Source organism: Zingiber officinale, chromosome 10B, assembly GCF_018446385.1.
Source record: "Zingiber officinale cultivar Zhangliang chromosome 10B, Zo_v1.1, whole genome shotgun sequence".
Lineage (NCBI taxonomy): Eukaryota > Viridiplantae > Streptophyta > Magnoliopsida > Zingiberales > Zingiberaceae > Zingiber > Zingiber officinale.
In genome coordinates this window covers 54,485,041-54,499,891 of record NC_056005.1, presented here as the reverse complement: position 1 = coordinate 54,499,891, position 14,851 = coordinate 54,485,041, and the positions used below count along the sequence as shown (strand labels likewise).

The 14,851-nt window shown below is 44.0% G+C and overlaps 1 protein-coding gene across 1 annotated transcript; it reads right to left on the bottom strand.

Moving 5' to 3' along the window:
• Window positions 1–2,827: 2,827 nt before the first annotated feature.
• Window positions 2,828–3,580, bottom strand: LOC122030364. The gene is made up of 2 exons (XM_042589574.1): window positions 3,236–3,580; window positions 2,828–3,168 (listed from the first exon to the last, which is right to left on the bottom strand). Exons 1-2 carry the CDS (start codon window positions 3,563–3,565, stop codon window positions 2,902–2,904), a joined length of 597 nt encoding a protein of 198 aa, XP_042445508.1. The 5' UTR covers window positions 3,566–3,580; the 3' UTR covers window positions 2,828–2,901.
• Between the last annotated feature and the right edge of the window lie 11,271 nt (window positions 3,581–14,851).

Here is a 14,851-nt window from a genome sequence, read left to right as displayed (position 1 = left end):
CTCCTCTCTAGAAAGTCACGGCAACACATAGCCAAGAGAGGGGAGAAGCAAGCAAGAAGATGAGAGAATGAATGCACACATAACTCCACAAAATCAAAACCCCCTTATTCCATTAGTGTGGCCGGCCACATAATGTAACTCCCCATTAATGTGGCCGGCCACATTAAAACCATGGAAGAGTGTAACCCCCATGAGGTGGCATGCCTCATGAGGTGGAGGTGATGTGGCAAGGATGAGTCATCCTTATGATGTGGCAATACATCAAGTCAAACTTGATATTTCAATTTCTACTTGGTCAAGTCAAACTTGACCAATTGTCTTCCTTGTTGAGTTAAATCCAACCTTTGACTCAAGTCAATTTTAATTTAATGAATCTCAATTCATTAATATAAATTGACTCAATGAATCAAATCTAAATTAGACTCATTCAACAATTGAATCTAATTGAGTCTAACTCAATAAGTCTAATTTGAATCCAATTGGTTCATCATATGAACCCAATCCAATTGGTTCATCATATGAACCCAATCTCCATCCACTTGTTCTTTGTGTGTGACCCAATAGGTTCTTGTAACGTTGGCAATGTTTCTAAACTTCTTTAGAAACATAAGCAATGAGCGGCATCTAGCAATACATCATTGCTACCCAAGTTACAAGAAATGTTGAGATCCAACATCACCTTGTGACTATTAATTGTGACTCCTCACAATATGTGACATTGTCCTTCTATCCTAGACATCTAGATTAATCAATGTGAGGCATAGACCGTGTCATCCTCTAATCAATCTAAATCCTGAACTCCAAGTAGACTCACTCGATCAAATGAGCTCAACATCTCATGTTGACTCATTTGGGCATGGCCATGCACTTCGTGGTCTAACTCTATCAAGAATACCGATGTAACTCCCATCATATGGGAGGGATAGATCCCATCTACATCACTCACATCCCTCTGCATAATTCGTTATATACCCTTATAGTCCACCCAGTTACGGGTGACGTTTGACGAAACCAAAGTACATAACTACTTATGTAGGGAACCATGGTGACTTCAGGTCTAAGGACCAATAGTCATACTAATAGTCACATGAGAAAGTATATGACACTCATATAACGATCCATGATACTTTCTCATGGCGGGTCATTCAGTATACATTCTCTAATGCATACCCATGTGTCAGCTTGATATCTCTATATCCATGACTTGTGAGATCAAGTCATCGAGCTGACCTACATGCTAGTCTTATTGTATTAACATTGTCCCTGAATGTTAATACTCGACTAGGAATGATTTAGAGTAGTGTTCTCTATATCATCTCACTATCGATTCAACTAATCGATTGATATAGGTATGAACCTTCTACTCAAGAACGTTATTATACTTAGTCTATTTGGCACTAATACAAATAAATATAATAACCAAACAAATGACTTTATTAATATACAAGAATATGATACAATGAGTCCATACAATCATCAAATGATTGGCTCTAGGGCTCTAACTAACATGGTTAGATTAGATCAACCAAGGGAGAGAAGTGGTCAAGTTTGACTTGACTTTAGAGGAAGATGAAGGATCAATTTTGACTTGACCATTTGCCACCTCATTGGTGAGTTGGTATTAAGTAGTCCAATGATGATGATCCACATCTTCATGGTTGCTTAAGTGGAATGCCACCTCATGGGAGTTACCAAGAGTTGTGACTCTTGGTATCCCATGGAGGTTACAAACCACATAAGTGTGGTCGGCCACTTTATTGGATGGTAAGAGTTTCATTTTGTGTGAGTAACTCCATCATCTTCTTCCTCTCTAGTTTTCTTCTTGCTCTCCCTCTCCTCCATTACTGATCTCTAAGGTTGCTAGCACATCCTTAGATGTTCTTCTCCATCTCTTGCTTGTGTGGATACACAGAGAAGTGTCTACTTTGACACTTTCGAGATCCGGTGAACCGAGGACGAGCGGGATTACGAAGGGCTTCGCATCAAGGGTAAAATTCCTTCTCCTAGTGTAGATCTAGGTTTTAGTAAACTCGTACATGAAATTTTATTTTATAAACTTCACATGGATCCGGTGGCATGGAAGATTCGGGGTTTCCACAACAGAAAAAATAATTTTTACGATCCGAAAATCCCAACATGAATATCATCGGAGCTATACATTACATTGTTTGTCAAAGAATAACCTACATCGGAGCTGGATTTATTAGGTTTTCTCCAATTAACTTTTCTTTTCCTTGTAGAATAACCTGCAAAGTCCCCTAAAAGCAATAGAATACTAAACCGGAGCGATGATTTTCTACTTATGCTATATTCCATATTTTTTATGACAAGAACCTCTACTGTTCATAAAAAAAATATTTCCCACCAATCCAACGTTTATAGCCTCATCCCTGTTCAACATTTTTTGCACACCATAGGTTAACCATTGGCTAGAAAATTACCTAGACCATTCACTAGAAATTTATCTGCACCATTTGTCACTAATCGCGTTTGCTTCGGACGTAAGTTGCTTTTTTTACTTTGAAAGGATAAATTAAAACTTTCACACACAACAGGCTGTGCGATTTAAATATTTCTAAAACGCCTGGCATTTTGAGGAAAAGACAAAACTGCGTACGCTCTTTAATACATTGCCAAAATTATAAGTATTATGTGCAATTTAAATATTTACGAAAGCTGAGTGTGTGATTTGATAAACCGCTAAAAAAATGAAAAAGACAACTTGATCTGATACATTGAGGGGAACTCAACTGAGATTAAACGTTCTGATGGATCAGATGATTCAGATTAGTTTATGTGAGGAATTTTTCGCTTTACAAGACTTCGATTTATCATGACATGCTCCCAACTCTGGAGTTTAGAAGATCGAGATGATTACAGGTGGTACGTACGTTGTTCAGGCTAGGCCAACAGCCAGAAGTTCTTGTGCCACCTTGAGTTGAGCAAGTACCCACCGACTCCCCTGCTCTGCTTCCTCACTGCCAGCGTCAAGCACTCCGCGTTGCTAATGCACTCCTCTACGAATTCCTCGCTGCTGCTGCGGATCAAGCAACAAAGTGGAGAAGGCTTTCCTTGGCTCAGCACCAGAGCGGACACCTCAAGCTTCCTCACTTGGCTCAGGACTGTCGCCAGCTTCGGGCCCTTAATGACCAGAGCCTCCACCTCCACCTGCACAGCTCAATAGATTCACGGACACGAAGATATACACAAGACTAGCTAATCTTGGTGCACCAACCTCTGGTTTGCAGGCTTTGCAAAGGGCACCGAGGGAATTTGCGAGGGTGGGAATATCATGTCCTGCTCCTGCGCCTGCTACAGAGCTCCTGAGGTAGCGGCGAGGGTTAGGAGGGACGACATGGAGGAGGGTAAGGAGGTCTCCCTTGTTGACCAGATGGGTCAGTGCACATTTCATAGCATGCTTGGATCTGCCACTCTGGTCTACCACCACCATCACCCTTTTGTTGGCTACCATCGCTGCACTCTCCCCGCACCAGTACCCTATAGCATCCTCCTCTTTCCTTCTATCCCACCTCTTTGAACCCCTGTCCTCACCGCCATTACCCATTCTTAAAGCTTTGGCTTTGGCTTGGGCTTTGGGGAAGAACTTGAAGGAGAGAGTAGAGCTTTATAATAGTTCCGAAGGAAAGAAAAATCACGAGAAAGTGAAGCAGCAGAGTCTGTGACTCTTTCCCTTACCCCTACATTAACTATGAGGGAGATTCGGGAACTGGATTTGTGGTTCCGTTGAATACTTATGTGCATTAATCGTCTGAAATTTAAACCATCATGAAAGCCTGTCATACTCATAATAAGTCGAGGAAGCAGAGCCTGTCAGAACCCAGCTAGAAAATGATGAGGCTGTTCAAGTGTTTTGTCTTAACAAATTTATAAAAGGACAATTTCATGACGTTATATCATCTAAATCGTGTCAGAACTACTGACAATATTAACAAGGCGTTTGGAAATCGGAGAGTATAAGGGCATTGGCGGTCTTCCAACTTTTACGGGGATGTAGACTAAATCCTCTGGTCCTGTCTAATCTGTTTCTGGTTCGAGGATACTGATCGAAGGTATTCAATGATTCTCACTTGTTAATGAATATCATTAAATCATTCTAATTACTATAGTGGATCAAGATTTGATCCATTAAAAATAGACCAGAGGATTTCTGATCCTATACGTTTCTATATTATTGTTACATCGGACTAAAAATCTCACTCATTTTAAAAAATCTATAGGTTATTATAAATTGAGTTAACAATTCTTTTAACTATTCCATTATTAGTTTATATATATATATATATATATATTTTGATCTCCTGCGCGACGCGCACAGTATGTAACTATACGCGTCGCGCATGAGATCAATTAAAAGCTTTTTTTTATTTTTTTTAATATTTTAAATAAAAAAATTAATTAAAAAATTAATATTTTTTTATATAAATTTTTAATACATTAATATATCCCCTCAACATATTACAATACTCAATAAATACTTAAATTAATTTTATTTTAATTTTTTTTAAATCAAACACTATAACCTAATTGGGAAGTCTGAACCCTAGAAGTAAAATCTAAAAAAAAAATAGTTTTGATACTATAACCTAAAATCTGAACCCTAGAGGTAAAATCTAAAAAAATAATAGTTTTGATACTATAACCCAAAGTCTGAACCTTAAATAGCTTTGATACTATAACCCAAAACCTAAACCCTAGAGGTAAAATCTAAAAAAAAAAATAGTTTTGATACTATAACTCAAAACCTGAACCCTAGAAATAAAATTTTAAAAAATATTTTAATTATTTTTTTTAATTCAAATTTTTTTTTAAAAATAAAAAAAAACTAAAATCAGTGATATCCTCTGTGCGCGCACAGTCACGCACTGTGCGGGCGCGCAGGATATCAACAGTGTGTGTATATATATATATATATATATAAATTTATCTTTATTTATTATATATAATATTAATTAATATTTTAATTTAATATTTATATTTATATTTATATTAGTATTTTAAATTTTATATATTTATTTATATAAAAATAATAATTGGAAAAAAGTTAACAAATATTTTAAAAAATATAAATAAAGAAAAGATTAAAAATATATATATTAAAAAGGCATTAAATAGAGCAATGGATCCTTACTGCATGCTGCCCTCATGTGCGCGTCAAGAGAGAACATAAATGCTCTTTACAACTAATTTTGTCCGATAGTCGAGGCGATGGATGTTGAGGGGCGTGGTTCTCCTGTTGACCATGCGTGGACTCCGAACTAGAGGGACCTGCAACCATAGCAACGTCAATGCCTAGCCAGAGAGAGGTTTCGCCCGATGACCCTCCGACGCTCAAGTCAATCACTAGTGGTGTGAGAGCAAAAGAAGCGGAGTAAGAGAAGTAGAGTAACAATGTGGTTACAGTAAAAATTAGCATACCTTCGTTGAAGCTTGAGGTCCTTTATATAGAGCTCTAGGAGCGCATGTGCACGCTTCTCGAGGCGTGCACGCTTCTCGAGGCGTGCACGCTTCTCGAGGCGTGCACGCTTCTCAAAGCTTCCCTTGAAAAGATATGTCAAGAAAGTATTCATGACACCATACCTTAACGACCCGAGCATATCTCTGACGTGACAGTGGAAGCTTTCACCGTACGATCTTCCGTCTGAACTAGCCGTCGACCATGCCGCTTGTCAGCGACGCTTGCTCCCAAAAAGATAACCTCCAGATAGCATTGTCTTTTACTGGGCCGAGCGGAATAGTCGCTCGGCTCGGATTCTCACTTTCTGCCAACGCTCCCACTGTCCTGGCTTATAAGTCACTATCTGGCCGAGCGGGAAAACCGCTCGACCGCCCTTCTGTTTATGTTCAGCTCGGTCATCCATCCGCCACGCTGTTCTTGTAGATCGATATAAGGCCGAGCGGGGTGGTAGCTCGGCGTGCACTTGCAGATACTTGGCAATTGTCTTTCTGAGTGTCGGAAGCTCGGAACCTTGCCGAGCTGTGATGATGCCGGATCGGGTCTTCCTTATCCCGATCGGGCGAGCGGGTTGTTCGATCGGCCAATGATAAGGGGAGTTGATCGCCTTGACTTTGACTTCCACCATGGCACTGACCCTCCGCGGGGTACAGGCAGAGAATTGACGTATGCCTTGAGTTCGCTGAATGTCTGATCACACTCCTCGTCCCACTAGAATTTGGTGGCTCGACGTAGTATCTTGAAGAATGGCAAGCTCCAGTCGGATGATTTGGAAATGAACTAAGACAGTGTTGTTATCCGACCGGTGAGACGTTGGGCTTCCTTCAAATTTCTCGGCGGCGGCATGTCTTGTAGTACTTTTACTTTGCTGGGATTTACCTCGATGCCCCACTCGGTGACGATATAGCCTAGGAATCACCCGCTCTTTGCGCTGAACATACACTTGTTTGGATTCAGCTTGATTCCGTATGTCCTAAGTGTCTGGAGGTCTCCTTGATATCTACACACAGGTCAATAGCTTGGAGGGATTTGATTAATATGTCGTTGATATATACCTCCATGTTAAGGCCGATCAGCCGTCGGAACACTTTATTCATCAACCTCTGATAAGTAGCTCTGGCGTTCTTTAGTCCGAATGACATAACATTGTAACAGTACGTTCCATCGGGCGTAATGAAGCTGACCTTTTCTTGGTCTATCCGCGTGAGCGGCACTTGGTGTTACCCTTGATATGCATCCAGCATGCATATCAGCTCACACCCCGTAGTGGAGTCTACCATCTAATCAATCATAGGTAGCGGGTAGAAGTCCTTTGGGCATGCTTTGTTGAGGTCCCGGAAGTTGATGCAGGCTTGCCACTTGTTGCCTGGCTTGGAGAGCAACACGACATTTGCGAGCCAGCTCAAGAATTGAACTTCCCGTATGTGTCCGGCCTACAGCAACTTCTCTATTTCTGTCCGAATGATCAGGTTTTGTTTGGCGCTGAAGCCTCTCTTTCTTTGCTTTACGGTTGAGTGTTCGGTCGGACGTGAAGTTTGTGTTGTGCGATGCTCAGGGAAATCTCGGGAAGCTCATGCGTTGACCATGCGAATACATTGTGGTTTTGCTGTAGACAAGCGAACAGCTCTTCCTTCTGCTTGGCTTCCAGATCAGACGCTATGAAAGTTGTTGCCTCTGCTAGGCAAGGATGGATTTGAACCTCCTCTTTTTCTTCATAGACTAGGGAAGGAAGCTTTTCAGTAATAGCGCTAACCTCTAGTCGTGGGTTCTTTTGAGTGGACCTGGCCTCGGTCTTGACCATTTTGACATATCAACGCCGAGTGACCCACTGGTCACTTTTTACTTCCCCGACCCGATCATCTACCGGAAATTTGATCTTTTAGCAGTAGGTTGAGACTACTGCTCAGAACTCGTTGAGGGTCGGTCGTCCCAGGATGACGTTGTAAGTCAAGGGAGCGTCTACCACAATGAAGTTTGTGGTTTTGGTCCTCTTGAGCGGCTCCTCTATGAGCCATATGGCCAACTTGATTTGGTCGATCGACAAAATCTCATTGCACGTGAATCCGTACAATGGGGTCGTCATTGGCAGCAGTTCACCTTGGTCGATCTGAAGCTGGTCGAAAGCCTTTTTGAAGTTTATGTTCACCGAGCTCCCTATGTCAACAAAAATTTGGTGAATGGTATAATTTGTGATTACCGCTCGGACGATGAGAGCGTCATCGTGGGGGGCTTCTACGCCCTCAAGTACTCGGGGTCCGAAGCTGATTTTGAGCCCGTTCACCTTCTCTTGGCTACAGTCTATGGCGTGAATCTCTAACCGTCGAGCGTATGACTTCCTAGCTCAGTTAGAGTCATCGATGGTTGGTCCGTCAGCGATGATGTTTGTTTCTCCCTGAGAGACATTGCTTCTATTTTCCTCCTCCCGAGCAAATGACCTATTTTTCACGCGACAGGCTAGGGGATAATCGACACTTTCCCTCTGTTGATGATGGTGTTGTCGCTCGAGTGATCTTCTTGCAGCTTCCCTCCGCTTAGCGGATTGATACCCGTTTCACCGATCGGGAGATAGAGATCAGCGACAATAGTCCCTTGGGGCTGGCCTGGCGATCGACGTCAGGCCGCGATAGTCACGTGTGTTGTGTGATGCTGACTGGTTGAAGGAGCAAAACATAGGCGTCCATACCTTGCCTTTCAAAGTCTTTGGCTGGTCGGAAGCCACATGCTGCACGGCATACACCCTTGTTTCCTGATGTGGTCGGCCTTCGGCTCTTGGCCCCCTCGACAGTTGGTGACTGCTTGGCAGTGGGTGTTCGGTCGGCACTAAGGGCTCGGCTGGTGCCTCCTTCCTTCTTGCTTCTTGGGCATCCTCCACATTTGTGTACTCATTAGCCTTTTTGAGCATGGGCCGTAGTAGCGGGGCGACTTTCTAATAAGCGACCGAAAGGAATACCCCTCGACGAGCCCCTATGTAAAGAGGTCAGATCCTCTGGTCTAGAATTTTCTGGACCATAAGAGGCCCTATTCATTCATTGGGTGGGTGGACTGGACCCCACCTGTTAAACAGGTGGGATCCAACCCATTCAACCAATGAATGAGCAAGGGGACCAGGACTGGTCCAGGGATCCAGGATCAGAGGATCCCTGTCCCTATGTAAAGGCATTCATCATGGTCTTGGATGATACCAAGGGGATATCCATAGCTACCTGGTTGAAGCACTGGATGTCTGCTCAGAGAGTTTCTCTCGACCCTTACTTCAAGGAAAACAAACTGACGCTCATCTTCTGGTAGCGCCTGTTGCTCGCGAAATGGTATAGGAAGGCCGTTTGGAAATCCTTGAAGCTTTATATTGATCCGTCCGACAGTCTTCTAAACCAGCATTGTGTCAATCCAGAGAATGTGGTGAGGAAGACCTAGCACTTCACCCCATCCATGTATTGGTGAAGTGTAGTCGCGTTGTTGAACTTATCCAAACGATCATCCGAGTCTGTCGATCTGTTATACTCTCAGATCGCCAGTGGAGCATAGTGCCTTAACAATAGATCGTACAATATTGCTTCAGAGAACTGGCGGTTGATCCGTTCAGGAGACGCGTCACCTGGGGGCGCCTTGCCTTTCCGTGCGTCCCGAACGGGTGCTTCGTCTGAAGAGGACCCCCGCTCTTGATTTGCCTGTGCGATCTCTGAGGGCGTTTGGAATAGAGCCCAGTGGAATGGTATCGGGGCGAGCAGTGCCTCCTCATGGGTGTCGGTCGACCCTATATTTTGTCCCCAGATGGAGAGCTGTTCCGGTTGGTCCTCGTGCGCCGCTCGACCCCCTAATGCCAATGTTGTCTGCTGCACCAATCGATCGGCTAGTGCCTTTTGCTGCTGCTGCTCGACTATCTTCTGTGTTTGAGCCTGTACAAGCATGTTGAGCTCCTCTTGGGTGAGCGTCATGGTGTGAAGTCATCCAGCATCATCCATCTTCTCGGCTCGAATACAGGTTGCATTCCCACATACGACGTCAAATTTGATCCTATCCGAGAGCAGAGGTGATGGATGCTGGGGGGCGTGGCACTCCTGTTGACCGTGCGTGGACTCTGAACTAGAGGGTCCTGCAACCACAGCAGCGTTAGTGCCTAGCGAGCGAGGGGTTTCCGAGCGATGACCCTCTGAAGCTCAAGTCAGTCATCGGCGGTGTGGGAGCAAAAGAAGTGAAGTGAGAGAAGTAGAGTAACAGTGTGGCTATAGTAAAAACTAGCATACCTTTGTTGAAGCTTGAGGCCCTTTATATAGGGCTCCGGGAGCACGCGTGCATGCTCCTCGAGATGCGCACGCTTCTCAAAGCTTCCTCTAAAATGACATGTCAAGAAAGTGTTCCTGACACCATACCTTAACGACCCGAACATGTCACACCCCGGGGGAGTCCCTGTCCAAAGAAATTTCAACAGCACCTCCCCTGTACGGGTGACAATCTGAAACTTTTCTACAATGCCATCAGGGCCACATATACATCGGCCAATACGGCCGGAACAATAACAATAATATAATGCAATCACCCACGCAGTTAATAATTAACAAAGTAGAACAGTGATAAGAAGACTCAAAAACCACCCTACTCAATTACACCCATAAAGCTCAAAACCGATATCCTACTCCACTACACTCATAAAATACAAATCATAATGAACTTACCTCTTCTGCCATCCAGGCAGGCGTGTAGCAAAACACATCCAATCCAAACCCATCGACAAATAAGAATCCATACAAGATCCAAATTATTAACACAGAACAAGTCTAAACATAGTCTAAATAAGAAAACCTAAAAGATCAACACACATCCTCGTGGACTGCAGGGGACTAGCGACTGGAACTCTCCGGACAACATCAACCTGAAAATAATAACGGAGGAGGGTGTGAGTCCAACACTCAGCGGGTAACAACTGATATGCATAATAAAGAAAATAACAACCAGCACTAATCATTCGTACAGCAGGAGAAAACTGTACTAACCAGGACCAGGGTATGAGTACAACAGGGTCGTCAGACCGAAAGTGTCATAAATCCTGTATGCATGTCAATCATATGCATCCATATAAATGCAACAAGTAAATGCAGCAAACACAAGCAATAAATGCATCATGCATATGATGCAAATGTCATGGTCACCCCTAACGCTAGTCAGCCATCTCACACACAATGGTGAGACCGAATGGGTAGGGTTGTGATAATCGTGCACTCTGCCATCACTGCTCCCGATAAGTGACCGAGTGGACGGGATGCTGTCGGAGTACACCTATCCTTCTACCCCAAATCAATAATGGGGGAGCACAATGCTCTCATCTCCCGGTACACGATGACGGGGAGGAATCTCTGCCGGCTACTACGCTGCGTCACACTACCCATGAGCAGAACAACGGAGCCAAACAGAGTCCAACCGCTTACCGGCTACCACGCTACAGCAGAACTGCCACACACCTGTCTGATATACCACTAACCCATGAGTGGTGGTGTGTACAAATACATGTAACTGGCGATGTGCTTGACAATAATGGAGTAGACTATTGCACAGCATACAATCATGCGAGATGATGCATGATACTAAACATGGCAATATCCTGAACAGCATAGCAATATCCATATATAAATATAAAGTGTGTACCATAGGGCAATGAATCAAATCAAAGGTACACAGATCAGATAAGGTATCAAAAACCCTAGGTCCTGAACATAATATATAACATGAATGTGTCACTACCCCTATAAGCATGTATAATTAGATAAATACTAACATGATGTGCATAACAAATAAACAAACAAGCATGTAACAGATCGGGTAGTGATCGATCGAAGCAAATAAGAAACACAATCATTGCTATTTGTTAAAAACATTACTATGCATATCAAATGACATAAAGTCAAAGTACCCGCCTCCAATAGAAAGGATTGTATCCGGTCCAAATCCGACGTCGAGATACTCGTCTTGCGTTAAAATCCTGTAGTAAATCGTACGGTTTAGCTATGTTAATTATAAACAAATAGCTAAACAAATTCCTAATCCACTGACCATCTAGGGTTAGTTTTTATTAACCTTAATTACTCCATTAGATTAATTCTAAACCTAAGTTAACAATTATTGCTAACACAACTAGCAATCATACACCACGAAGATCAAAACCCTAAATCTTACCTCAATACCTAGCCACTGTTGATCCAAAGTTGAAGAATTCCCTGTTGACACACGGCTGAAAACCTTGCTGTTAGAAAATTTGCTGCCGAAACCAGAACATTTAGCACATAAAATCCCGAATCCAACTAGATAGGAATTCTAGCACTAATTTACCTAAATCCACATCTCTGGTGGAAGTGAACAAGAGCCTTTACCTAACTTCCTCTTCTCCGGTGATGGCAGCAAGTAAATCAGAGGATGGTGAGGGCACTAGGTCAAAGTGGGAGGCTCGGCAGTGGCACACAGAGGAAAAACTAAGGCTCCCCTCTCTGCCCTAGTCGAAAAGGGTCCCTTGCTGAGGTGCGTCGGCGAGCGAGGTGACTGTGAACCAGGGCATGGGATTGGATGGCTTGATCGGCGTTGGGCACAACTTCTGTCGGCTACAACTTGGCTGGCGCCAGCGATCCGGTGGAAATCAGCCGGTTCCCCCCTCACTGCGAGGCTAGGGCTCGGCTCCGGGTCGGAGTGGCAGTGACGCTACTCAGCGCGATTCGGGGAGAAGAAGTAAAAGGAGAGGAGGAGAAGAAAGCTCGGCTCCGCACAGAGGAGAGGATCGGGAGAAGAGCTCGGTGAGGAAAGGGAAGGAGATGAAGAGGATCGGCTCAGGGACGAGGAGTGGCTTTGTACTCGGGGGGAGAAAGAGGTCGCGACGGGGAAAGAAGAGGGGCGCGCGGGTTTTCGGCGAGGAAGGGAAACGAAGAAGAAAAATAAAAAGAAAAAGAAACGAAAAAAGAAATTATAAATATAAACATTTCCTTGCTTAAATGGGTAGCCTAAACAGGCTTTTACCGGGGCCCAGTTTTTATCCCCGTAAACTCGTCCATACAATCTCCAAAAAATTCCAGAAAATTTTTCAAAATTTTCAAAAAATTCCCTAAAGGTGTTATGCCATTTTCGGTATTTTACATTCTCCCCCACTAATAAAAATTTGATCCCCAAATTTTGGTATCTACCATCAGCAAATACTAACAACAGGTAAAGCGTATAAATACTGAACGGTAAATTAAATCATATACCTCATGTGAAAAGATGGGGTAGCCTCCTCGTCTGAATGATGCTGCCATCCGACTTTAACCAGCCGGATAAAATTGTTTCGCAACTGACGTTCTTTCCGATCCAGAATCTGTACCGGAATCTCCTCATAAGTGGCATCAGGCTAAATGGGCACTGAGATATCTGTCAGCACATATGTCGGGTCGGGTATGTATCTTCTTAGCATAGATACGTGGAATACACCGTGCACGCTTGCCAGGGATGGTGGTAGTACCAGCCGGTAAGCTACTGCTCCAATCCTCTCCAGGATCTGGAAAGGGCCAATGTATCGCGAAGCTAGCTTATCTCTGAGGTCAAATCTCTTCATTCCTTTCTTGAATGAGACCTGTAGAACATGGTCACCAGTAGAGAACTCTAGGAGTCTCCGTCTCAGATCTCTTCTGACGGTCCTGCATCTATGAGGTCCCACCAACTGGGCCTCCCCAACCTCAACTCAGAGGATGGGTGTCCGACAATGCCTACCATACAACTATTCAACCGGTGCCCTCTGCATAGTCGAATGAAAGCTGTTGTTGTAGGTAAACTCTACCAATGGCAAATGGTCCTCCCAACTCCCTCCAAAATCCAACACACATGACCTCAGCAAGTCCTCTAGAGTCTGAATGGTCTGCTCTAACTGTCCATCTGTCTGCGTATGGAAAGCTATACTGAAACAGAGCTGAGTGCCCAACGCCTGCTGCAGACTCTGCTAGAAACAAGACGTGAACCGGGGGTCTCTATCCAAATAATAGTCAAAGGGGCAATCATGAAATCTAATGATCTCTCGGTAATACAGATCTGCCAATCGATCCAAGGAATCAGTCTTCCGGATCGCTAAGAAGTGTACGGATTTGGTTAATCGATCTACGATTATCCAAATTACATCATGGCCTCATTGTGTCCTAGGCAAACCCACCATAAAGTCCATGGTGATATGTTCCCATTTCCACCCAGGAATAGAAATCTGCTGAAGTAATCCGGCAGGTCTCTGACGCTCAGCCTTCACCTGCTGACAGACAAAACATCTAGCTACGAATTCCGCGATGTCTTTCTTCATGTCATTCTACCAATAAGAACGCCTCAAATCTTGGTACATACGGGTACCACCGAAATGGATCGCAAATCGAGAGCGATGAGCCTCCTGAAGTAGCTCATGCAAGACCCGGTGAGATTGAGGTACGCATAATCTGCCTCGGAAGTATATAATACCCGCTTCATCTCGGGGAAATTCAGTCTGCTGCCCGGAAGCTATCCGGCTGCCAATGGACTATAAATGCTGATCACCAGCCTGGGCCTCTCGGATCCTCGTCCCGATCGACAATTGAGCAACCATGGCAACCAGAATACCCTGCTCTGTCTGTCCCTGTTCCTGAAGGCCTAACTCAGCAAAACCCTGAACCAAATCTGTGACTACTACTCGGTGGCAAGCTAAAGTCCCTCTGGACTTCCTGCCGAGTACATCGGCAACTACATTAGCTTTTCCCCCCAGGTGATAGCTAATGGTACAATCGTAATCCTTTAGGAATTCCATCCATCTCCTCTATCGGAGATTAAGTTCCTTCCGAGTAAAAAGTTATTTGAGACTCTTATGATCAGTGAGAATCTCAACTGTAATATCATAAAGGTGATTCCGCCAAATCTTTAAGGCAAAAATAATGGCGGCCAGCTACAAATCATGTACTGGGTAGTTCTTGTTATACTCCTTCAACTGTCAGAAGCATAGGAGACTACCCTGTCGTGCTGCATCAAAACAGCGCCTAAACCCTGTAGAAAAGCGTCGGTGTAAAGTACAAATCCATTCTCTCCAGAAGGTAAAATCAAAACTGGAGCCGACACTTATCTCCGCTTCAGCTCCTAGAAGCGGGTCTCGTAGTCCTCTGTCCAAGTGAACTTCACGCCTTTCCTGCTTAGGTGTGTCAGCGGCATAGCAATGCGGGAGAAACCCTCGACGAACCATCTGTAATATCGAGCCAGACCAAGGAAGTTGCGAATCTCCGATATAGACTACGACTACTATCCAATGGTAACAAACTCTATCTCCTGTGGATCCACGGTATTCCTACTGGTGACCGTGTGTCCCAAACATCTCATATAAGACAATCGAAATACGCACTACTGATCTTCACATATAGATGTTCT

Coding starts and splice junctions, on each gene's coding strand:
- LOC122030364 (XM_042589574.1), bottom strand. CDS start 3,565: ATGGGTAATGGCGGTGAGGACAGGGGTTCAAAGAGGTGGGATAGAAGG. Junction 3,169..3,235: donor GCAAAGCCTGCAAACCAGAG/GTTGGTGCACCA, acceptor TGAGCTGTGCAG/GTGGAGGTGGAGGCTCTGGT.